This window comes from Pelodiscus sinensis, chromosome 5 (assembly GCF_052426305.1).
Source record: "Pelodiscus sinensis isolate ZL-2025 chromosome 5, ASM5242630v1, whole genome shotgun sequence".
Classification (NCBI taxonomy): Eukaryota; Metazoa; Chordata; order Testudines; family Trionychidae; genus Pelodiscus; species Pelodiscus sinensis.
The window spans coordinates 101,749,675-101,775,996 of NC_143056.1; the positions used below are offsets into that span (position 1 = coordinate 101,749,675).

The window sequence follows — 26,322 nt, forward strand, 5'->3', positions numbered from 1 at the left end:
ATTCTAGGCTCTTTATTTAAAATATCTCCCCCTTGAAATGCTTTTAAATTAGTTAAGTAATGCGAGGAACTTTTCTCATTACTTGTTGAGCTGATGCAATCAATTATGCATGTGTTCAAACTTTTGGAATAAAGCAGGGTGAGCAGTTGTAATTTCGACAGTGACAATCCTACATCTTACGCTTCTTTGATGTACCTTGCAATCTACACTTTCTCCAAATGGAGTAGCGGATATGGGACTCAATTAGCAAAGAATTAAAGAAGGGTATTATAACGAATGTAAATCATCTTGGGTTTATGAAAAATAGTTCCTGTTCTAACTAACTTTAATTTTTTTATGAGCTTTAAAGTTTGGTTGATAAAGTTAATAGTGTTGGTGTAACAGACTTAGACTCCTGTAAGTCATTTAACTTGACACCACGGTCATTCTGATTAAAGCTGGAACATTCTAAAGCTGGCACACAATAAATTGGTTAAAAACTGGCTAATGTAATTGCAAATGTGACTCATCAGTGAGCAGGTGTTTTCAGTGATGTCCTTCAGGATCAGTTCTTGGTCTTTTGCTATTTATCATTTTTATCAATGGCCTGAAAGAAAAAATAAAATCATCATTGATAAAGTTTGCAGATGACTTTAAAATTGGAAGGGTGGTAAACAGCAGAGAGGAGAATTCACTGGTTCAAAGCAATCTGGATCACTTGGTAAACTAGATGCAAATAAACAATATGCTTTTTATAGCTATCTGTAAAAAGTATTCATCTAGGAAAAAAGAATATAGGCCGTACTTACAGGATGGAGGACTACCCTGCGAAGCCATGGCTCTGAAAAAGATTTGGGGTCATGGTGGATAATCAGGTGAACATGAGCTGGTAGTGAGACACTGTGGACAAAAGAGCAAATACGATTCTGGGACGCACAAACAGGAATCTCATGTACGAGTAGAGAAGTTGTTACCTTCATATGTGGCACTGGTGTGTCAGCCACTGAAATACTGTGTCCAGTTCTGTGCCCACAAGTCAAGGATGTTGATAAATTGGAGAGTTAAGAGAAAAGCCACAAGAATAATGAAAAGATTAGACAATATGCTTTATAGCAATATGCAAAATGGATGGAGCTTTAAAGAGAAGGTGAAGGAGTGACTTGATTACAGTCTACAAGAATCTAGAGGGAAACAACTATTTAATAATGGGCTCTTCTGTCTAGAAGAGAAATGAATAACATGACCCAATGGCTGGGAGCTGCTTTTGACGCTAGGGATGTAAAATGCTGGTGAATCAGTTATCCGGTTCAACATTAGGTCGAGCTAACATTTAACTGGTTAACCGGCTAAGTGGGCTCTCACTGCTTTCCCCCCCCCCCCCAAACCTCACACTGGGGCTGCCGCTGGCTCCCAGCCCCCGCCACACAGGGCTGGCTGCCAGGGGTGGAGCAGCCCTGCGGGTCAGGGGCTGCTCTTGGGTAACCAGTTAACCATTACACAGTAAACATCATCTGGTAAGGGTGATGCTTACTGGGTTAACCGGTTACCCATGCACATCCCTATTTGACATATTCAGACTGGAAGTAAGCATAGTTCTTTAACAGCGAGAGTAAGTAGCCTCTGGAACAATTTATCAATTGTATCAATGAATTCTCCATCACTGGCAATTTTAAAATCACAATTGGATGTTTTTCCAAAAAAATCTAATCTGAGAGGTTTTTTGAGGGAGTTCCATGGCCTGTTTTAAACAGGAGGTCAGATGAGATGATCACAATGGTCGTCTCTGATGTTGGAATCTATGAAGTAAGCCGGAGTCCTAACCCTCCCTCCCCCCCAAGCAGTTAGACTCTACAAATGTTCATGCAGTCATTTAATTGTACAACTATTTTTATTATATGGTCAAATGTTACATAGAAAAATATTGGGGCAAATCCTGCAGTCCTTTCTCAGTCCTTCCAGTCGATACTCCCATTGCAGACTGAGTAACTACTAAAGAGGGCAGGCTAACAGAAACTAATAGATGAATATGACTGATTTAAAGCTATCTATTAACAATTCATAAAAGTGTGGTTTCAAAGCAAACATAAAAGACCTGATTCTCTTTTCACTTAGATGAAAGTCATTGCAAATCAATAGAGTTAAACTGATGTAAACAAGTGAAAGGCAAATAGGCCCAGTAAAATAAACCAACAAACAAAACAAAAACACAATGATGCTAAATTTACAGGCTGTAGATATATTTAAAAAGATGCAAGGGATTAAAATGAATATGGTCCCATGAAATGCATCCCTTAACGTACATATCCTGAGTTTTCTAAATACAAAATGAAGAGCTTACTGTCCAAAAGCCACATTCAAAGAAACTTTAATCTTTACTTGGAAAACTGTAAGCCACCCTGAAGTCATAAGGTTGCTAGAGGCCAGGGAGAAATCCATTGTAAAGGTAGAACTGCTTGAGCAGATGAGGTGAGGTATCAGATCTTCACAGAATTTAGCTGTTGTCTTGAAAACTTGAGTAGTCTGGAAATCCTTCTGTCTTGCCTGCATATGGCAGCAAAGCACTCATATTAGTGAGCAGCACAGAGAGCAAAGCTGTTGCATCAGCTCTACTACTGATCATATTTTATGTAACAGTAAGAATTTCAGTAGTTAAATGTTTTACCAGACTGGTAATTAATGTTAAATTATCTTAACTTACAGAAATATTGCAAAGTTTTAAAATGGCTGCTAAAAGAAAACACCTGTGCAGCAGAGCAGTAGATTATTCTGCATTTTAACTCAGCTTCCTTGCTGTAGTGGCTGTCATTATAAGTTTAGGCACCTGGAGCGTGATCCCCAGCTGATACTAATTCATCACTCCTATGGTGAAGTCAACAAACCTGTTCCAATTTATGTCAGCTCAGGATCTGGCCCATAAAGGTAGCCACCGTATGTTTTAAAGAGATACCACACCACCCAATTCTTTGTTATTGAATAAAAAGCAAAACCATTAGTACTATAACAATTATGTTCCCCATATCTGAAGAATAGATCTCAGATTGAAAAAACTGAAGACCGATTCTATTCAAATCAAAGTTGATAGTAAAATTCTCATTGGACCTTTGGAGGAGCCGGTCTGAGATCCTGAAAATTAGCCTTTTTAATCTATTTTGTACAGGTTCTCATATGTGCCTCATCACTGTTGATTTGAGCAACTTCCAATAATTCATTGAATGACATGACTTGCAAGTGTCACGTTCATTTCATGACGTCCCTTTCCTGTCTTCCATCTAATATTTGCAGACTATGTTAAACCTCTATTGTGTGACCACCCCAAAAATACTCATTAAACAAGGGGTAATTTAACTGAATCTCAATTCATATGTTAGCAGGGTGTGAATCAGTGCTTCCATTACAGCCAGCTGGGGTGTTTATGTAAATGAGGTTTGCCCCTGCTTTGCTTAGATGTGTTAGATATTCAACTGTTAGAATGGTGTTTTGCCCTTGTAACCAGTTTGGCTGTTGTGAGGGTCACAAATTGTGTTAACACTAAATGGTGGAAATATGAGCGATGATCAACAACAATGCTTGCAGTTATTGTGGGACTGCAGAAAAGTCAGAGGGTATGTCTACACTACCCTCCTAGTTCGAACTAGGAGGGTAATGTAGGCATACCGCACTTGCAAATGAAGCCCGGGATTTGAATTTCCCGGGCTTCATTTGCATAAGCGGGGAGCCGCCATTTTTAAAACCCTGCTGGTTCGAACCCCGTGCAGCGTGGCTCGAACGAGGTGTACCTGTAGTTCGGAATAGGAATCCTAGTCCAAACTACCTAGTTCGAGCCCCGTGTAGCCGTGCTGCACGGGGTTCGAACCAGCAGGGTTTTAAAAATGGCTGCTCCCCGCTTATGCAAATGAAGCCTGGGAAATTCAAATCCCGGGCTTCATTTGCAAGTGCGGTATGCCTACATTACCCCACTAGTTCGAACTAGCAGGGTAGTGTAGACATACCCAGACTGTGTTTAACTTGGTTAAAAAGAGAGACCCTGTCAGTGTAAATACACTTGAATGGATAGAGCCTCGACTTCCAGATATGTTCAGAGCCTCGACTTCCAGATATGTTCAACTCTATAGATATGCTGAACATATGTCCTGATTTTTCCAGGGCAGTTCTGAATTTAAATGTTCTGTCCCAGTATCCCAGAACTGGCCTTGTGTCGCTGCTGCTTGATTCCAGCAGGAGTTGGGCTGCCCGTGGGGACTGGGATCATGGTACTAAAAATAGCACCGTGGACAGCCTCTGCTGTAGTCCCAACACATGGTCCTATCCTGGGAGCAGCTGGGGCCGGGACCATGATACTGAAAATAGTGCCATGACCCCAGATCCAGCCCCCAGAAATTGGCAGAAGGTGAGGGAAGGAGCAGGGGGAGATCTAAGGGGAAAGGGGGTGAGTAGAGGAAGGGGCTTATGATGTGGGGGCAGGGTAGGAGAAGAAATGGGAAGGCACCAAGGGGCAGCATGGAGAAGAGACAAATGCCAGGGGGCCAAGAGGAAACAATGAAAAAAAGGGCAGGAGGGGGGAAAGGAGGGAAGATGTCAGTGGAGGTGGGAGAAAGGAGGGGACAGGGTGATGCTGGGAGAGGAAAGAGGAGGGACAATGGGAACAAGAGGAAGGAAGAGAAGAGGGGAGGAGTGGGTGCTGGGAGAAGAGGGGTTGAAAGTAGGGGTGGGCATGACAAAGCCAGGGAATGGAGCAAGTCATGTGTGAGGGTGCAGAGGGGCATGTCGGGAACTGGGTCAGAGGCTGGTGAGGAGGTGGGCCCCAAGGAGAAAGAGGGCAAGTAGGACAGGGGCAGTGAGGGAATGGAGAGGCACCAGGAAGATGCAGGTGCCAGGGGATTGTGGGGGTGAAGCAGAAGGGCAGACACTGGAGGGGAAGGACGGGCACCAGAGGACAGAGGCAGGGCAGGTGGACAGAGGAAGGTGTTAGGAGAGGGCATAGGGAGGGGTAGCTACAGGTGAACCCCTCCATCTAGCGGAGGGGTGGGCATAGGGGGAAGAGAAGGGCTGGTGCGGGGGAGGAACGCAGGTCCCCAAAGGGCCAAGCAGAGTGCGAAGGGCAGGAGCCAGGACAGCAGAGGAGGGTGGGGGGCAGCAGGCACTAGGGGAGCAGATAGGGCGAGGGGAGGGTGGGAGACATGGTAGAAGAGGGAAAAGAGAGAGGTTTATAAGATATTTATTAATAATATGGGTGCCACAGTGGCACACATCCGAACAAGCGCAGATGGACTCAATACTGGTGCACAAGACAAAATTCACTCTGCTCATGGGAGGAAAATCTTAGAGGGACACTTCCCCCAGCTTCTGCCCCGAGTTAATGCAATGTAAGTTGGGTTAATGCAATTGCAGTATAGTTGCATGCGGGGTTCTGTGGGGGGCCAAACCCATCCCTAATGGTAGGAGGACGGTGGGAGGAGTTTTTAGAGGGGTCACATGACACCCTTTACTTCTGGTCATGTGTCCATCTTGACCCTGGAAGTAGTACCTCCACAGCAGAGCTGGACTAAGGGATGGGCAAGCCAGGCAGCTGCCCGGGGCGCCAACCGATAGGGGGCACCTGATGGAAGCTGTAAGGGGCGCACAGCATCCCTTATAGCTGCCATCAGGCACCACGCGCCCGACTCCTGCAGCGCCACCCTCCCCCCATTCCCGCAGTGCCAGCTAGCAGTGCCCTTTCCCCCACGGTCACGGGGCCCTGCATAGCCAGGAGCTGCGCACCAGCAGCAGTGGCTGGGCCGGGCTGGGCAGCGCATGCGCCGTGTGCCCCGGGGGCGGGCCCACGCATGTGCCATGTGCCCAGTGGCGGCGCCGCGCACCCAGGCCCAGGGCGCCAAAATGGCTCGGTCCAGCCCCACTCCACAGGCGGGACTTCTTGTGGCAGGGAGTGTGGTTAATGTGTCCCTAATTTTGGTTCAGAAAATATGGTCACCGTACCTATAGACTCAGCTGGGGAGAGAGGTGAGTCAACAGGCTGCATGCCCTCCAGGCGAGCGCTATAACACTGGTTTGACCTGTTTCTCCCCACTCTTTCAATGATAGAGTTAAAGAAAGGCCCCATACTAAGTCCCTTTTGTATGTAAATGTCCTCCAGTGGCTGCTAGAATCTCTTGTGGCTGGACTGTGCTTTGCACCAAGAGCCCAATCCACCACGTGCCAGTGGGGTGGTGATGGAGAGGCATGAGGAGAAGTGGCAGTGAGGGGTGACCGATGGGGAGGCATGAGGAGCGGCTAGCAGAGCGGCGGCAGAGAGGGGCAACAGATGGCCAGCAGAGTGGTGACAGAGCAGCGGGCGAGTGACCAGCAGAGTGGGTGAGATACCTGCTACCTCACTTCCCCACTCAGGACGGGGGGTGAGCTCTGCCTATCACCTCTGAGCTCTCGTCTGCCCTGGCCAAAGACAGCGACTGTGAGTGGGGTGCAGAGGAGGGTTGGGCATGTGAAGGGGACATTTACATTGCTGGGCTTGCAAGCCTGAGAGGCAAAAGTCATTGCCCAACCTACTTGGGGAGGGATGTTCACTCGTGGTTTGGTTATGAACTCTGGCCTGGTGTTTTCCCAAGTTAATGCTATGTTACTTCCCTCCCCTTTTATTACAAGTTTATTTTCTACACTCAGACTCTGTGCATGCGAGTGGGGGAGCATTGCCTCCAGAGGTGCCCAGGGGTGTGTGTGAATTTCCCCAGATACTGGCTGGGGGTTCGAGCCAGTTCTGTGTTGGATGGATGGAGAGGAACCCCTAGCTATTGAACCTGGTCCTGACTGATGCTGGTGCTACCTGGCAGATGGGTTACACATAGAATTGCCAATAAATTTGGAATTTGCCCTTTAGAATCATAGAATCCTAGGACTGACAGAGCCCTCAGGAGTCATCGAGTCCAGCCCCCTGCCCAAAGCAGGACCAATCCCAACTCAATCAACCTAGCCAGGGCTTTGTCAAGCTGGGACTCAAAAACCTCTAGGGATGGAGATTCCACCACCTCCCTAGGGAACCCATTCCAGTGATTAACCACCCTCCTAGGGAAAGACTTTTTCCTAATATCCAACCTAGACCTACCCCATTGCAACTTGAGACCATTGCTCCTTGTTCTGCCATCTGTCACCAGTTGTCTTTAACTCCATGGGAATGTGTTCATCTGACAGAATAATACACTATAGGGCAAATTCTGCCAACAGTTATATTACTGGAACCCTACCAAATGAAGAAATCTGCTTTCATTGCCAGACTTGTATGCTCAATTTGTATTTAGTGTTTTGGGAGAATACTTCAGTAAGGCCTGCTAGAACTGGTCTTTTGAGCTTTAGAGCATGAAATTGAGTAGATTTAGAAAAAATCTTCCTGAACAACAGCCTTCAAAATGGGTCTTTTCAATTCAGGTAGAGACTCCATGAGAGTTGTCAGTTTTGAGTATTTGTTGAAATTATGGGTGGATAAATGTGCCAGGTAGTTGGCTATTTGGAGAAGAAGTGTCGATGACGTGTATACCTTCCTTCCAAATAAATCCAGCCTCTTTTAGTCTTTGTTGGATGTTTGGCTTCTATATTGCGGTGCCCGTGCTCTTTGTCACTCTGCGTCAACCACCAAGGAGTTGGGGAGCGGGTGAGTGAATAGGAATTCTGACCCCTGGGGGGGGACAAACTATTTCTTGTCCGCCTTCTTATTTGTAGGTAATACTGATGCTGGGGTCTGCCACAACTTGTTGGTGACTTCTAATATCGCCTCATCCAGGGGAATAGCCAATTTAGGAACATGAGACATCTTGAGATTTTTTAAGAGATGGTGCTGTTTCTCCTTGATCTCAGTCATTTGAATCTCCTGGGAGATTGCTACTCTTTTAAAAAGCTCCTGAAATTGCCTGAGATCGTCAGGGGGAGAAGTGTCCCCTGGTATAACCACCTCATCTAGTGAGGATGATGATGGATCAGTAGGTGATGTCTCAGGTTCATGCGTCTCTCCACTTGGGGCTGCCCTTCCTCAACATAAGGATGGGGAGGGAGTGGAGACCTTGTGCCGTGCCCTGAATGAGGTGGGTCGGTCACAGGTGAGTGTCTCGCAGAAGAATCGTGTGTCCTGGATCTCGGAAGTGATCTGGACGAGCGGTAATAAGAACGGTGTTATGGTGAATAGGTCCTATAGTATGTGCAGCTATCATACGGGTCCCGATAATAATAGGAGGAACGAGATGGCAAGCGCTCGTAGCGAGGAGATCTGCTATACGACTGCCTGTATGAGCAATTGGGCAAATGCAGTGACACTGAGGGAAAGTAAGACCTTCGTGGTAAGGGAGAAGGGGAGGTGGAAAAACAATGATGATAATGATGCTCCCTTGGTGGGGTTAAGAATGGAGATGGGAGGCGCTCACAGGAGGCGGTGGCGAAAACAGTTCCGGAGAAAACGTTAGAGAACGTGAGCGTGGAGATGGACTCCGCTTTCGTGATGTCTTGAGTGTAGCCTTCCTAGGCTGCGACCATTTTGGTGCCGAGGTCGGTGCCGGATCGTCTACCATGGGAGGCGGGGTCATACACACTGGTGCCGTTTGCGGTGCCAATAGCACTGACTTCCGGGTGGTTCGGCACTGGAGTCAGTGCCGTGTGGCGCTCGGAGGGAGTCGGTGCCACCCTTGGAGTCGGTGCCGGTGGTGTGGGCATGACTCGAGTGGAGCTTGTTGGTGCCGTAGGCATCAGTGCTGATGAACAGCGTGTGGTCGGCACCGAAAAGGTGGATTTCAGTGATTTGTATAGTGCCATGTGCACCGTAGATTCGCCTGAAGTACCCGGTTTACTGCCAACATTCATTCTGCCATGCGAAGTAGCAGGCAGAGAGTGGGTCGGAGATGGCTTGCTCTTTCTTGTGGGGTGGCAGTTGGAGAGGAAGCCCTTCATTTTTGTGGCTCTCTTGATGGCCGTGGGGGGGAGGCAGGTCCTTGAGGCTTAAGAGCCTTGTTGAACACGTTCATCCTGAGCCTCATCTCCCTGTCGTGTTGAGCTCTAGCCGTAAGCTTAGAGCAGTGAGGGCATTTTTGTGGAACATGGCCCTCCCCTAAGCAATGAATGCAGGAAGAGTGGCCGTCCGAGGCAGGCATGGCCTCGCAGCAGGCCTCACTTCTTGAACCCTGGTGAACCAGGCATTGTTCTAAATCTAACTCTAACTTTCTTTAACGTAACTTTTAACTTTTTTTTTAACAGGGAAAGAGTAAGTGTATGTCTACACTACAAAGTTAATTCGAACTAACAGCCGTTAGTTCGAATTAACTTTAATAGGCGCTACACAGGCAAACCACTAGTTCGAACTTAATTCAAACTAGCGGAGCGCTTAATTCGAACTAGGTAAACCTCATTCTACGAGGACTAACGCCTAGTTCGAATTAAGTAGTTCGAATTAAGGGCTGTGTAGCCATTTAATTCGAACTAGTGGGAGGCTAGCCCTTCCCAGCTTGCCCTGGTGGCCACTCTGGGCCAAACTAGGAAAACTATTCTGCCCCCCTCCCGGCCCCGGAGCCCTTAAAGGGGCACAGTCTGGCTACACTGCTTATGCCAGATGCAAGCCTGCCAGCACCCAGCCAGCAGACCCTGCACCTGGCACGACATGAGCCAGCCACCCACTGCCACCCAGCCCTCCGCCTCTTCCCAGGACCAGGCTGGCAGCTCCCAGGAGCCTGCCTGGGGCTGCAAGTGGCGGGCACCCGCCTAGTCAAGTGCGGAGATCGTGGACCTCATCCAGGTTTGGGGGGAGGCCTCCAACGTCCACGATCTCTGCACTAGACACAGGCACGCAGCCGTCTATAGCCACATGGCTGCCAGCCTGGCCACCAAAGGCCACATGCGGACCCGGGAGCAGGTCCGCTGCAAAATCAAGGACCTGCGGCAGTCCTACTCCAGGGCCTCCCAGCCAGGGGCCGACCCAGAGACCTGCCCCCACTTTGAGGCCCTGGACCACATCCTGGGGGCTCAGGAATTGAATAGATTCCAGGTTGACATTTTCAGAAGTGACCACTGATTTGGGGTTCTTCCATTCCAGGGTGCCCAACCTGAGACATGTTAAAGGGGCCTGCCATTCAGAAAGTGCTGACAACCTGCACTCTGAAAAGGAGGAGGCCCTTTATATGTGCCTCAGGCTGGGCACTTAAGGCAAACTTAGTGGCTGTTTCCTCTGTACATACCAGTCTTGTTAATGTAGTGATTGATCCAGTCAACAAAAACAGCAACGTTTGTGTATACTCCTGGGTAGTTTTTTCTTCCACAACCAAAGCCCCAGCTTATTAGTCCATTCAGAGTGTAAAATCCTGTCTCTTCTGAAGGACAAACTAATGGTCCCCCTGAGTCACCCTACATTAGAAGAGAAAATCGTTGGTTACAAATTAACATGGCTGTTTGGTGTGCTGCCATGGCAAACTTTGAATCATTATGTGTTTGATTCATGCTTACCTCATTTATTTTTGTCCTTCTTTTGTATTGTAGGTCCAAGACACTTGGGCCATTTGTGTGGTGCATGGGTGGATGTGTAATCTGAATAGCTAATGGTACTGTTGGAATGACAAATTGTTTCACAATGTACCAGATAAGCAATTTTTGTCCGCAGTGAAACAGCCCTTTCCACTCAAATCTTAGCACTCCCTATTTCAGAATCAAAGGTCTTTCCAATTCCGTGATGAGCACAAAAGCGGCACTTTGTTTTAACTTACTGTGCATGAATCCTTTCCCTCCTCCAGAGGGAATCCGGCACACAGCATCTGCTGGGTCACCCTGCCAGGATGATTTACATAGTAGTTCTGACACATCTCAGGGACTAGGATTGGGACTTCCAGCTGCTGAAGTTTATTGGACTTTTCCCTGTCTTGAAGTGAAAAAAGATCTTAGAATCAGCAAAAACTTGGACCAGCGATGAACACTAATGTCCATCTACCTCCTGCCAATATCACAGACATAAGAGCTGAAAAATACCTCTAGCTCACCAACCCTGCCCACGGGCAATGCAGGATTGTTCTCTCCTATACATTTGCTCATGCTCTGTCCTGTCTTTAAAGGTTTCAAGTGACAATGTTTCTAGTACTCCCCTTCTGCCAGCTGTCCCAGTTTAATATAGCTGATTCCTATCCCATCCCATGCACATCACACCATCTACACCATCAAGAACACATTCCAATTTGCACATGACTGTTCTAGGAGCCAAATAAAGATACAGCTCACTCTCCCATGTTTGTTAAAATATATCTGTGGTATGCACAGCCCTGGGAAGTGAAAAGACTTGGATACCTTCATTACGGATCCCCCACCCTGTGGTGGTGCACACCCTAGAAGGCTGAACCACTTCACCCGTCTCAGGCAGGCACACCGGACGCACGTAGTGATTAAACTCCAAGGGCTCAGTCAATTGCAATAATGCAATATCTGAATCCATAGTAGTCTTGTTAAAATCATGATGTACAATGTACAGCTTCACTGATCGTCTCTAGAAAAAGGAAGATATGGCAATTAATCAAATGAGCCAGGAACCTGGTGCTTTAAAACATGCCAGTTTGATGCATTTACCTGGAGCCCTGGGGATGGTGCATGGAAAAGAACCAACATTATTAATGATTGGCTGCTTGAAAGTGTAACCAATTGGACACCATCCCCCCTCCCTCCTCTCCACTGGCATCTAGCTGAGGCTAGATCTACACAACAGCGTTTTTGCACAAAAAACTCACGGAGCTTCCACACCTGAAGCGCATTTTTGCGCAAGTAAATCGACGGAACAGAGGGGTTTTCCAGCGTAGGTATTCCTCTTTCTATGAGGTATAACTCCTTTTTGCACAAGAGTTCTTGTGCAAAAAGGTGTGTGAGTGGATGGGCAACAGGGGTTTTTTGTGCAAAAACAGGAAAGAGGAAAAACCACAGGTGCCCTGGTGGCCATTCTGTGGATAGCTATTAGTGCTTTCTTTCCATGTAGTGTGAACACTCTCTTGCACAATAGCACATTGCTTTTTTTGATGCACTTTTGCACGGTGGACACGCTTTTGCGCAAGACATTTTTGCAGAAGATCTCTTCCACAAAAAGCTTCTTGCGCAAGAAGCCTGTAGTGTAGATGTAGGTTGATTGGACATACTCCTCTGCTTTCCCCTTTTCCTTTGACCCTACCTCTCTTAGTTACAGTTTATGTTAAGCTCTGTATTCTGCTTTTGGTATGTTAACCCCTATTATTTACATTAGGTCTTTTTATTACATCAAGCAATCCAATTTATGGTAGGTTTCTGCTTACTCAAGGTCATGAGGCTGGTTTTACTTAGAAACCATATTGTTTAATGTATGCTTATGAATATGTATGTAACCTATGGAATGAGTATGAGGAGTGAATGAGAAATACCCAATCAAAGGCAGTTTAGGATCTGTGACCTGCAGCTCCGAAGGGATTTCCCAAGGAACATCATAATCTACACCGCATTTGCAGCCTGCCTCCAAACTGCCAGCATGAATGTGATGTAAATCTGTGCCAATGAGCAACCCCAAAAGCAATACTGCTCCAGCCTACCCTCTGTCCGGGTTTGTTCCTCAGCAGGTCCGAGACAGTGCAACAGAAAGCAGCTGTCTTGTCGTGATAGGTAAGGAGCATTTAAGACATTGAGAAACTAAAGTCAGGAGAATGGGATTGGAAGGAATGCACATGCACTGGACTTGCCACTTCTCTGTGACAATGGGCAGCATTTGTTTTGGCAACAGTTACCAGATCTTGCAGAATTTAAAGCTAAAATAATGGAGTAGTGTCTGAGACATTCCTCTGCTGTGCCCTGCTTTCTTCACACCTTGCACACTTGGGAGCAGTGCTCAGAGTCTGGGGCTCATTCTTGTTCACTTCAGAGTTCTATGATGGCAATTAAACTTCCTCATGTGCATGTGTGCCCTTCATTTTTATATTTGCACATCTGCTGCCTCCTACATTCTATCAGTTAGTGAGAAGTATGTAATGTACAAACCAGGTTTAATTCACAATACCTGACTGTGCTCTTGCTCTGTAATATCATGGAGTCCAGCAACTACTGTCCATAATTCTCTATATTGTTCCCTAAAAAACAACAAAAGCAGGAACAATCTTAGGGCTGTTCTCACAATGAAATTTGTCTAACAATCTCTCGCATAATTAAGTCTTCAGAACTTAGGACCCCACTCCCATACAAATGCTTATGTCCTGATTATTTCTGAATCACCAAGTGTAGGGATCCCATCCTATTCCCACAAACTAATGGGAATTTTGCCATTACCTTCAACAGCAGCATGATCAAGTCCTGCAACTCAGCAGTGTGTTAAGGCAAAAGAATAATTTGGGCCAGGAATTAGGATCTTATAGGGTCTGAGTCTTATAGAAAGCATCTTGAGAAGCAGCAGGACATAGATATATACTAGGAACAAAACTAACAATTAATCCCATTCTTTTCATTTCACATCAGTTTTTCATGAAAAAAAAAAAAAAGATTAACTGAATCAGACTGAAAACACAACAGAAACCTCGGTCATGCCTTTTACAGTTGTTCCTTTTTGTTGAGACAATAAAGACACTGAGGATTGACTAAATCAATTAATGCAAAGCCACTGGCGGCCTTTACAAAGATTCTGATATAATGAGATCATACAATGTAGAAATTTTCCTCACACAGGCTACATCTAAACTATGATCCTCTTGCGGAAGAGCAAATGCAAATGGAGCACTCATTTGCATATGCCATGCTCTCATTTGCATTTCCTCTTCCTTTCCTTTTTGCGCAAGAGATTTTGCGCAAACACGCGCTGTGTAGACGGTGCCTTTTTGCACAAAAAAAACCCTTTTGTGCAAGAGCCATTCTTTCTCATTGTTTGTGCAAAAGGGAAAGGAAGAGGAAATGCAAATGAGAGCGCGACATATGCACATGAGCGCTCCTTTTGCATTTGCTCTTCCGCAAGAGGATTGTAGTTTAGATTTAGCCACAGGGTTGTTTTCTTTTGTTATTTTTTTAAATACTGCAAAAGCAGGACCCCTGGGGTAAAATGTTCAGACCCAACTAAATCCCATTTTCAGAAGTGTCTTAGGCAAGTCAGACCATAAGTTCCATTGGGATTTAGGACCCTAATGCCTGAGTCATTTCTGAACATTTGACCTCTAATCCTTAAAGACATACTCAAAATTATTTGAAAATGTAACAGAATTTCTAGGGTAACCCTGGGAGAAGATGCTCTTGCAGAAAGAGCCTACTGTGGAAAGAAAACTAGATAACAAGGAGGGTCTTTATATGTGCTTTTCTTTAAAGCAGAAAATTAGAACAGCCAATTAGAACAGCCATATAATATTCATTACAAATGATCTAGAAAATACCCAAGAAGTACTTTTTGGAAAACATATTTCTCGAGGGAGCTCCTGTTGCCAACATCTGTAATTAACTCTTTCAATAACAGTGTCCTGCCCCACTCTAGTAACAAGGGGTCAGATCTGTGGGTCTATGACTCAATAATGACAAGCCTATCCCAAAGCTCTAAGCAGATATGGTAGGCCTCCTGTTGATCTCCCAGGATCTAAAGAGGTTCTGGGGGAACTTTTGGAGGTGTGGATGAGCCAGGGGTGAAAGTAGAATTAATTTCTTCCCTGTATGGAGAGAGGGGGCCACACCAGCTAGAGAGGGGGCATGTGACTTCCTCACGTGACCCTCCATGTGATTCTGCTCCATCCCCACCAGACTACCCCCGTTCCCCACTCTTGCCTCTCCCTCCCCATCCTTTGTTAGCTGGGTGGAGAAACCTGGGGTTGGGATGGCAGTTGAAGGAGCTGCCGGCAGTTCTGCCCCATTCTGCCCCAGCCAGCAATGAAAGGAACGGAAGCCCCAGCTCTGCCCCCTGCTCTTCCAGGGAGCTGCTTCTTCTCTGGCTCTGGGCAGCAGCAACCCCCATGGAGGGTTGTATTGGGGGGCCTTCTCCTTTTCCCACTGGCAGGGGCATAGGGGTGAAAACACTGCAAGTGCAGGCAGCTCCTCCAGCTGCTGTACCACACCCCCCTACTCTGCCCTGCTCTCCTGAGGCAGAGCTCTGTGGAGAGGCGGGGTCAGTACGGTGTCTTTCTGACATGTTGTATCAACTACAAAGCGCTCATACAGTGCACTGGGCCTTGTGGGTCCCTTTCTTGCCGGTACAGAGTACCTGGTCGGAGTGGCTTACCTTCACCTCTGGGAAAAGCCCCTGCAATGCATGCTGTGGCGGGGCACAGGACAGTCAGGGATGGTAGAGAAATGTGGGGACTATAAATCATGTCAGTATCCCCTGAAATATCAAATATGTTAGCTGCCCCCATTTTAAACCAGCCTGTCAGAGCAAAATTCAAATAACTACATCACATTTTATGTGACATCTTGTGATAAGGAACTCCCTCCCAGAAATCCTATAGTGTCTTCTTCCCCTGGGCACCTACTTGAAATTAAAGCAGTGAGCAGCTGTGACAACCCAATCTCTGGTAAGAGCTGCTCCTCCACAGATGTGTTCGGCTGACATCTGTATGCTGACCTGCCAGGGCCAGGAGTAGGGCACAGCTTCCTCACCACCCATTATCCTGCTGAAGAGAAACCTGGGCTGATTTGAAGGCACTCCACAGATGTCATCTGTTAGGAACAGAAAGCGTTTATACACTGAAGGGAGAGTCCAGGTTTTGGTTGGGGGAAAAGAGTTTACACTTGTTTGACTCTTTACAGTGAGGGTAGCCTGCCTCAGCAACCTTTGTGCCTAATCCTAGATCTCCTGCACTGCAATGCAGGTGTAGGGCCCCCACTGTCAAGAGAAGATGCTTTTTGCAGAAACAGAGTATGTTCATAAGAGTAAGATCATCTGCAGTACAACACATTAGCCTCAGGTCTGTAGTGTATTGCAGACTCATTCCTTTCCATAAACCTTTAAGGGTGCAAAGCCAATTTCTAAATGTACAGGCAATGCCCGGTGTTCTAAATTACACTTGTACAAAGAGGGTTTTTGCAAAACATTACCAAATCAAAATGGCATTTTAAACACACATTTTACCGATGTAAGCGAATGAACGAAGTGCAGGCACCAGAGAGACAGAACCTACCATTCTAAAGCCAACTGTATTTCTTTACACCTCAACTGGAGCATCTTGTAGCAACTCAAGGTACAATCATAAGCCATTTTTTACCCCTCCTCCTGCTCAAATCGTATCACATTCCCACTAAAGAAGGCTTATCACAGGTGGATTACCTGGAATTTCTGTGGTGGTATTTAGATCTGCAGGAAGTGCTGCTTCATTGACCGAATCAGATATATTTAAATCTAGCAAGTGAAAATAGCATATTAGTGTATTTCAAATGAAGTTACTCCTGGTTTTGTCACAGAGACAAATCAGTAATTTCTTGTGGTTTTAGTAACCTATCTACAGGAGGACTACATCTGATGATGGATATCTTCAGTTACTTCTGTATTACTAGATCTAGTATTTGTCTGTCTAATTAGGTGTCCTCAAAGCATGATAGAGCAGGGACCAGATTTCCTGAGTTTCTGAAAAATGCCTAGCACACATTGGTGGCTACGATTGACAATACAAATAATCACAACAACATCAACATAAACAAACACAAAATTAGAGCTTGTCTTAAACCTCAGTATTTTCTTTTGATCCATGTAACAGGTATCCCTCAGTTTGACTGGAGGGCCGCACACTGTCACCTAGTCTAACTCAAAATTTATACCATCATATTTATGTCCCTCGGGTGTGTGAAAAAAAAATAACACGCTACCTAGAACATAGCTTTTCTGATCAAATTCTCAGTGTAGGTGCAGCCATGCCTATGGAAGATAACTTTTGCCTGTACACCTAATATCATGCAGGTAAGTCCAAATTCCCTCTGTAGAGCTACGTCTACACTGGGGAACTCTTTTGGGATATCAGAAGTATCCCAAAATAGCTATTCACATCTTTTGAGCAAGCTCATTATTTCAAAACATAACGGACTCCCTATTCCAACATCCCTGCAATTTGTGTAGCTCAAATTGCATAGCTTATTTCGAGCTCCAGGTGCACCCTAGGGCTACGTCTACACGGCCCCTTCTTCAGAATAGCCATGCTAATTTAGAACTTTGGAATAGGGAAATGCGCGGGGGATTTAAATATCCCCCGCGGGATTTAAATAAACATGGCCGCCGCTTTTTTTCCGGCTTGGGGAAAAGCCGGAAAAGAGCGTCCAGACTGGCGCGATCCTCCGGAATAAAGCCCTATTCCGGAGGATCTCTTATTCCTAATTGAAATATTTAAATCCCCCGCGCATTTCCCTATTCCAAAGTTCTAAATTAGCATGGCTATTCCGAAGAAGGGGCCAGTGTAGACGTAGCCTTAGGTGTATATTGCATCGATACTCAGGGACTATGTTGGCTTTGTAGTGTAATGCAGACAATAGTTTTAGGTTTCATTCCCAGTTCTGGACCTAACTCACTTTCAGCCTGATCCTGTAGTTCTTACACAGGAAAGACTTTTATTGTTTCCAACTGGGGTTCTGACTCTGTAGGGACTGGAGGATCATGCCACATGTAAAAAATGACCAAAGATGAACAACTGAAATTTTAGCTTAGTGACTGTGTCTGCTAATTGATGGGCACAGATTGGAATGGATTTAATTAAGTGACAGTGACCCCAATTGCTAACCTCAGTTGGTGAAATCCTGGCTCCACTGAAGTCAAAATCAAAGCAAATCTTGATACATATACTCAATGATGGGATCTAAATTAGCTGTTACCAGTCAGGAAAGATCTTGGAGTCACTATGGATAGTTCCCTGAAAACTTCCACTGAATATACGGTGGCAATCAGGAAAGCTAATAGAATGTTAGGGACCATTAGTAAAGGGATAATAAAGTAGAAAATATCATTGTGCCACTATATAAATCCATATGTGGGATATAGCATGCAGTTCTGGTTAATCAATCTTGAAAAATACATGAGAATTGGAAAAAGTGCAGAGAACAGCAATGAAAATGCCCAGGGGTATGAAACAGCTTCTGTGTGAGGAGAGATGATCAAGGTGGGGACAGAAGGGACACCTAAAGGGGATTTGAGAGATCTCTATGAAATCATGAATGGTGTGGGGGAGTTGAATAGGAAAGTGTTACTTACTTATCACCCAATGAAATTAATAAGTGCCAAGTTGAAAACAAAAAGAATAAAATATTCCTGCACACAATGACTAGTCTTCTTGTGGAACTTGCTACTCTACGGCCATGTCTACACTGCCGAGAAAAGTCGGACAAAAATACGCACATTGCTAACCACCATTTGCGTATCTTTTTCTGCTTTTTTTTTTTAAAGAGGCTTTTCCAAAATTTGGCCCATCTATAAGGGGCCACATTTTGGAAAAATCTCCACTTTTAGAACATCTCTTCTTCCTCTCACCGAGGGGAATACAGGGATGCTGAAAGAACACGTCTGCTTTTTCGGATACCTCCCAGAAAAGCTCTTCAGTCTAGACATAGCCTAAGATGCTGTGAAGGCCAAAAGTGTAACTGGGGTCAAAAAAGAAATAGATAAGTTGACAGAGGATAGGTCAATCAATACCTATTAGCTAACTTAGTCAGAGACAAAACACCATGCCCCACGTGTCCCTAACCCTCCACTTACCAGAATCTGGGCATAGATGATGGGAAGAATCACTCAGAATTGCCCTGCTCTGTTCATTCGCTCTGAAGCATTGGCACTAGCCATTGTCAGGGGCCAGAGACTGGGCTAATTGGCCCACAGGTTTGAACCACGGTGGCCATTACGTTTTTACTATTGACTTCAGTGGAGCCAAAATGTCATTCTCTGTCTTGGCACATATTACTGCAACTAAGGTTTGACCCAGGACCTTTGCAGTCCATAAGTAACGTCTCCTTCTGTCTGAACTTGTCTGCACTCCAAGTTGTTTATGGCATATGTCCCACTGCCAGGTGCTCAGCAATTAAACAAAATTCCACAAACAAGATGTGATTGTTCTGTTGTGAGCTATTATATTACAGGCAGGAGCTATCTAGTGGTCTAATCACAGGCCTAAGTAAGCTGCCTTTAGTAAAATCAAATTGCTTACTCTTACTATCTCAGTTTCTCCAGCTGTAAAATTTTGATTTATTGTTCCGATTCTGAACAAAAAAATCAAAATGTTTACATTTCCAAATTTTGATCAGCTCTAGCTACAAACACCACAATATGCTTTTAATGCCAGCTGCCTGCATAAAGTAGGACAGAGCAAAGTTGGACTTTTGACCATTACCTGGCTATGACCTAAAAATGTCCCAACATATCACTTCACAGAATGAAAAGTTGATTCTTAATAGCATCTGCAAGATGACTGAATGTCCATTCACATGTCATTTCCCATCATTTAAACCCCAAACATGCCATGCTGCAGCAGGCTTTTCATTTGGGTGTGAAGAAGAATCAGTCCATATATATATCAAGATATGACTCAAACTTGTACCCAAAACATGCACCTTTAGATTTCTGGACTCAATAGATCTTAGAGACTATGGCCCACTGGATATATAATAGTTTTTCTCATTACTACATTTTCTCAGTGGAGACCTACCTAGACCAAAACCAGATGAAATACCAAGACTCTCTGCAGAACACCCATGCTGGCCCTCCTCCTCCTCTACCCATCCCTCCCCCCAGGAAAAGCAGGATGACATGTAATACAATATGCTTCAATTCTTTTACCTGTAATATGAATGAAGGAGATTGTGGCTCGGAATCCCCCAAAGGTCTCAGTTTCATCTGAATGAAAGATGATTAGCATCATGCTAGAGGTGCTCAAAACAGGTGCTGGGACAGCAAACCCACAAGACCTAGCTAAAGACAGACCCAGGATTTACAAATATAACTCTCATCATATCTGGTATAGACAGCAGAAGAAAAGGGAAGGAGGAAAGGAGAAACATACTTTTTCCAGCAGATACATATGGTTGGAAAGAACCCTAGTTTTGTATATTAGAAGGAGCTCCTGTGGGACTCAGCAACAGTATTTAGATCCAAATTCCAAACTTCCCAAAATTCCAAGGAGTTGAGATCCAGGACATTGGTCCACAAATATAGGAACCATTTGCAAAATTCAATCTGAGGTTTAGGTTTTCAAATCTCTCTCATGACAAAATGATTAGATCTTGGTCTATGTCTAAGCCCAATTGCCAAGATGAGGATTCATGGAGCATTCATTCATAGATTTACATTTTCCAGTTCTGCGGTGGGAATCTGGTGTCCTTTTCACCATGTTTCACAACTTTGGGAGGAACACATTAGGGATTTGGCTTTTTTTGTATTATCACAATGTCCCACCATCATTAACTGACCAAGTTATCACGAATAATGAATACCATTTGTAGTTTACAAATGTCACTACACTGCTAGGAGAGGTGTTCCCTTTCTTCTCACCTTCTCATCTTAAAAACAACAACAACAACAAACAATAACCCAACTCTTACCTTACAAAGGCATTAAGCCACCCCTGAAAGCACAGCAACCTTCTCCAATTGTTTCAAATTCTTCCAAACAAAGCCAATTTTGGTCTTTACTGACCAATCAAAGCATACAGGTGAATTCAGCCTTGTTCTAGAGCCACTTTGCAAAGGGGCTGAGAAGGTAACTCTTCTGTTACATAGAACTCTCCTGGGAAAAATCCTTAGTGCATGAATCCCACTCCACTCAATCCCATGCAGAGATAGGCTGGAATGGCACAGCATTAGCCATGGCTTCCCTGTACTTCTTCATAGGCCTATCAAAGCCATTGCAGAGGGTACAAGTTAGGGCAGTCCTGAGGGCTTTCTTAGACTACACCAAGAGTCCACTTGATCCCTGAATAAAGGGAGGAAAATATTACCTCCCCTTTACCTTTGCTCCAACACCAGCACTGGCACTGAGATGAATTGGGCCTATTATGTATTCCAAGGTCTAGATAAACCAAACAACAAGTCCTTAGGCTTCATTCTCCTGTCATGTATTGATACAATGCCCTAAACCAAAAACAATTCTAGTGATGTTAATGAGAGTTACATCAATGTTCCAGGGGTTTGGTGAAGAAGAACAAGCCCCTGAAAAGCAAACCAGACTCATGTCACCTGGGGTGTTTTGTATGATCAATGTGCCAAAGAACAGTACTTCAAACAGTATCTGGCTGTTTCCTTCCTTGAGTTACAGGAACTAAATACAGAATTTAGGATGCTATATAAATAACCAACATTTTCATGCTATAGATATGTTTCTCTATCTAAGTAAGTAGATAGTAGACAATAGTCCTCTGAAAAGGATCAGAGGTGAAAAATGCCAGTGTGTACTGTATGGAGAATAGTATACATTTCAATGCCTAGTAGCAGGAGAGGGGAATTGCTCTTTTTTATTTGTTATTTGGCATTGCAGGCTGTAATGTTTTTGGTTGCTATTACAGTGTTTGAAAATGCAAAATGAGACCAATAGAAAGCAGGTCTAAATCAATGACCAGTACTGAAAAAAATCAAAAGACAAACCTATTTCTTCCTCTTTTGTTACATCCTCATACATTGTTACAGAGTCATAGGAACAGTCTTCATTTTCCTCAATTTCAAAATACTCATATATAAGCTTAAAAGAAAAAGTAAAAAATCAGATTAGAGAGCTAACAGTAAGAGATGGGAAGACTGAGTACAGATCTGTAATACTCTAGCATAGATCATGCTCCTATAAGGGCAGCATACAGCCCCCGACAGAAAATGTTTGAAATATTAAACTGATACTCTGCTATTTTATTTTCAACAAAAGGCTAAGAGGAGGAAAAATATTAAGATGTTCATAGCCAGAGAAATATTTTAATTTAACCTAATACTGAATCAAAACACCCAATCCAAACGTCCCCAAAACTTTGGAGAAATCTGGGTTAAACTTGGGTCCAGATCCACAATTTGCAACTAATGCCAGTGGGGGGGAAAAAAGCCCAAATCTAAATAATTCCAAACTTTGTTATAGTTCTAACAGATCTGAAATATCATGAGATTACAGCTACTTTTTAGGTGGAATGCAACTACAGCACTACACAAGAATTGAAGGTACTGGTAAGTTTTTATTACCAATGAATAGTGTACAACTTGTTTTTTCCCCAAAGAAAGTTCTGCACAGGCTGAAAGGTGTACACCCTTCCTTCATTGTACCTTGATGACATGGTTCTCTGGAGCATGAATAATCCATTGACAGTTGGCCAAGTTGCTGTAGGGCTCAGGGTAGTTCATACTTTGAATCACTCCTCCTTCAAAGAGGACAGCTAGGGACTCACAGCCAGAATCTAGAAACACATCAGGGGGAAAAATCAAAGGGAAACAAGTGTTTTCCTATTAATTGGCCATCCACTGAATTCAAATCCTGACCAGCTCCCATGCAGCAATCTCCCAGCTGAAAAAGAAAGGGAGAATGATTTGGCGCATTACTGTGAGCTATGCACAGAGAGGGCCCTATCCCCTCTGATTACACCCCTCCCATAGGGAAGAGAGAGCCAACCCACTGCAGTAATGTACTTTTCACCGTCCTTCAGAAAGCACTCTGCAGGAACAGGGCAAGGAAATAGTAGGGCGCTGCACTTTGCACCCCATCCCCCAAGCCCTTGGGAGATCAGGGTGGAAAGGTAACATGACCAGTGGATGTGTTTCCTCCAGAGGCAGTGCTCCGCCATGCAATGATGCACACAGAGTTACAGAGATACATGGCCTGCCTCTGCTACCAGGCGAGCTTCCAGATTTGGAGGCAGGCCCCGTGACCTGTTCCAGGGGGAAGACAAACCCTACCCAAAAACATTTCTACCTACTTAGCAGTCTTTCCTGCATTCTCTCCCAGGAAGAAGTGATTGGGCCCAGGATCCATTATAGCATCTTTTACCTGAGGACCATTTTGACTTTACAAGCATGCTTTAATTAAGTAAGCCTTAGCTGTACAAAGAGCACCCACACACCTTCAGCTTGGTGCTTTTTCAGCCTCAAATCAAGCCTCACTCTGAACTTTTCCAAATCCATCTCCACTCCTAAGGCCATGTGCCTGACAATGCAACTGCAGAAGCCTCAGAACAGCTAACTTCAAGGATACAATGTATTTTATACAATGGCTTGGCAGGGAAGATATACAGCATTAACACTTACCAGGAAGAGCATATGGTGAAAGAGGTCTGTAAAACATTGAAAATCCAGTTCCAGTCTCCTTGTTATCAGAGACAAACTTCAGCTTTACACTATTGGAGCCAACCAAAATGGGTAGTGGAGAGTCAACCCCACAGAATCTCCCTGCAAATTATGTATTTATAATTAGAGAATGATCATCATCATTAAAAACCTTAGGAAAGTTGGTTGAAAAATGTATACATGTCAAAGTAATAAAAGCTCAGCTACAGGATGTGGTCACCAAAAAAACCCAAAACAAACAAACAAAAAAACACTTAGAAGTACCAGGGCTGGCCTTATCATGAGGCAAACTGAGGCGGCCACCTCAGGTGCCAAACTGTGGGGGGGCACCACTAGGACCCAAAGTGTAGAAAATTGTGTCTGCTGCTGGTGCAGCGAGGAGGCATGAGGGTGTCATTTGAGCTCCCCACCTCAGGTGCCAAAATGTTGTGGGCCGGCCCTGAGAAGTACAACTATAACTAGAATTCTTACAGCTCTTCAGTTGGAGGTCTGCCTCCATTTTCCTTTCTACTCTTGCTGAAAAGCTCAAGTGAAAAAATAGCATACTAGTAGCTTGATAGTACCAGAAACTAACATCCTCTGTTTAAGCAGCAACACTTGAAGTGTTGGAATGGTCTCTTCCCGACCTGTAGGAGCCACCTCTGATAGTGAAATGGGAGGCCAATCTCCATACTCCTTAGGTTCTCTCTTAAGACAGTCAAGTGCACCAGTTAATTTCAGTGGTTTATATGGTGCAAACACATGATCACTAGGAACCAGGCAGAAAAACTGTGTAGCTTGTATCACTGAACAGTTATCAGATTGATAACATCTTTCAATCTTAATCCTTACAAACCTTGGTTAGAGTCACACAGCACCTAGAGATAAAGAGCCCCCATGGTCCTATTATTGTTTCACTAAATTTATAGTTCCTCCTCCAAACACTTCTCCCCAATAAATTGTAATAGCTGGGTAACACCACCCACTCCCGCATAAGATGTCAGCAGGCTTTCAACCTCGGACCTTTCACATCAAAACATAAGCTTCTAACTCTTAGTTCAAATGGTAACTCCCTTAGCTAGGGGAAGTAGTAAACTGCTAGCATCTGGTGGTGAAGGTCCTAAAGGCTGACATGGCATAAAACTTGCAAGCATGAGTTCAGTGTGATCAGTGACAGCACAGACAGGCCTGGCCAAAGGGTACATGTGGGGTCCAAGGCAGCACGCTGCGCCTCACTCGCCTTGCCCAAAGGATGAGCCTGAACACAGAGAGCCTGAAACCAATGAATCCAGTTACTATTACAACTTTAAATAACATTGAAGAACTCTATGAAAATATTTGATAGAATCACTGAAAATCAACTCACCAACAAGTCTGTCATCTTTCGAATAAACTGACAGAGAATCATAGTCACAGAATGTGTCTGACTCCACATTGAAGTGGGAGAAATTGAGTAGTATATGCATGCCTTCTGGGACAAGCAGGGTCCAGACACACAGCCTGTAATGACACGAACTGGGTAAGTTCTTGTTTGCAATCAAACAACAAACTTCAACGACATGATTATTGCATGTAGCTTCTGAAAAGGGAATGCAATGCATCTACTCACTGGTTGTTTGGATAGAAATGTTTGGGACTTTCTGGGAAACGTAATTCACCTTCTTTTCTGGGGACTTTGCCATCCTGGATGCTACATGATGCTGCATTAGGTACGTTTAAAAAGAAACAATAAAATATCAGGTTTGACACAGTTGTTAGTCAAAAAAAAAAAAACTCATCTAGCATGTAAGGATGATAATGAGATTACCATTTTAAAATTTCTCAGATACACTTTTGCCACAAGATTAGATTTATATTGCCTCTTTCTTCCACTTACTCCTTTATTCACAATAGTTAAACAGATAGCGAAGTTTGAAAGCACAATAAGAACCAGAAAAAAAAAACCCAACCCTAACCCCTTTATATTATACTCTAAGAGCATTAATGAAACATTTTATAATAAGAACTGTAAGACAATTACAAAAATAATTGCAATTAATAATAACATTTAAAAATATTCATGATTAATCACAGTTATATCTCACTTAAACAATAACAGAATACCAATTTAAATTAATTTAAATATTTAGGATGATTTTCTACATTTTCAAATACATTGATTTCAACACAACACAGAATACAAGGTATATAGTCCTGATTTTATGCAATTTTTATTAAATATTTGAACTAAAAAAATAATTCACCTCATACAAGTAATGTAATGCTACCTATTTATTGTGGAAGTGCAACTTACAAATGTAGAATAATTATCTTTTTTATTTGACATAACTGTACTCAAACAAAACAATGTAAAACTTTAGCACGATGCATGAAGGGGTGAATATGAATGTTTAGATATCTGGCATGTAAACAGCGTCCAATCCCAAATAGAGTAGTTCCATGCAAATAACTGTTCTGACTTTCAGGTGTCATTGTAAATCAGAAACAGGCAGCATTACCTCCCGTAAATGTAAACAAACTTATTTATCTGAGCAATTGGATGAGCAAGAAGTAGGTCAAGAGGACTTGTATGAGGTGAACTGAAAAATACTATATTATCTCTCTTATCTTTTAAAATGCAAATATTTATAACAAAACTAATAAGAAGCGAGTACTATTCACGTTATATTCTGTGTTGTAACTGAATTCAATACATTTGGAAATGTATTAAAATGGTCACAAACATTAAATAATACCAATTTATTATGTGAATAAAACTGCAATTAATAGTTACTATATTTTTAATATAGTTAATTTGTTTGGTATTAGTTGCTACCACTAACTGCAACTGACAGCTGCATAGATAAACTTGTGTGTTAAACTTATGTGTTTACTGAAAAGTTGAGTAAACGACATAGTGGAAAGAAAGAATACAAAACACAAACTATTTTTTACCTATAACACTTTAAAAATATACCCACTCACCTGTAGAACTTTTCATTTTCAAATCTAGGTTTAGAGAGGGAAAAAAGGAATTTTAGAGGAGCACTCTCAGTGATAAGACAAATCTTCTATACACTTTCTCTTTATTGAAATGAATAAGTTTATAGAAACTACAGTGTATAATAGAATACTAGAACTGGAAGGGACCTTGGAAGATCATCAAGTCCAGTCCCCTCAGACCATTTCTCTAGTTTGTCC

General features: G+C 43.8%; 1 protein-coding gene across 1 annotated transcript in view; it reads right to left on the reverse strand.

Annotated features, from left to right (window-relative positions):
- Nucleotides 1-2,328: 2,328 nt before the first annotated feature.
- Nucleotides 2,329-26,322, reverse strand: part of OVCH2 (ovochymase 2) — a 40,180-nt gene continuing 16,186 nt past the window's right edge. The window contains exons 8-21 of the mRNA XM_075927839.2: nt 26,107-26,130; nt 24,752-24,842; nt 24,509-24,642; nt 23,125-23,265; nt 22,150-22,280; nt 21,493-21,586; nt 19,694-19,825; nt 16,214-16,285; nt 15,420-15,606; nt 12,986-13,055; nt 11,269-11,464; nt 10,698-10,849; nt 10,176-10,341; nt 2,329-2,520 (exon numbers count right to left, since the gene is read on the reverse strand). Coding sequence (XP_075783954.2) covers nt 2,471-2,520; nt 10,176-10,341; nt 10,698-10,849; nt 11,269-11,464; nt 12,986-13,055; nt 15,420-15,606; nt 16,214-16,285; nt 19,694-19,825; nt 21,493-21,586; nt 22,150-22,280; nt 23,125-23,265; nt 24,509-24,642; nt 24,752-24,842; nt 26,107-26,130 — 1,640 coding nt within the window. The 3' untranslated portion in view covers nt 2,329-2,470. The remainder of the gene's footprint in view (nt 2,521-10,175; nt 10,342-10,697; nt 10,850-11,268; nt 11,465-12,985; nt 13,056-15,419; nt 15,607-16,213; nt 16,286-19,693; nt 19,826-21,492; nt 21,587-22,149; nt 22,281-23,124; nt 23,266-24,508; nt 24,643-24,751; nt 24,843-26,106; nt 26,131-26,322) is intronic.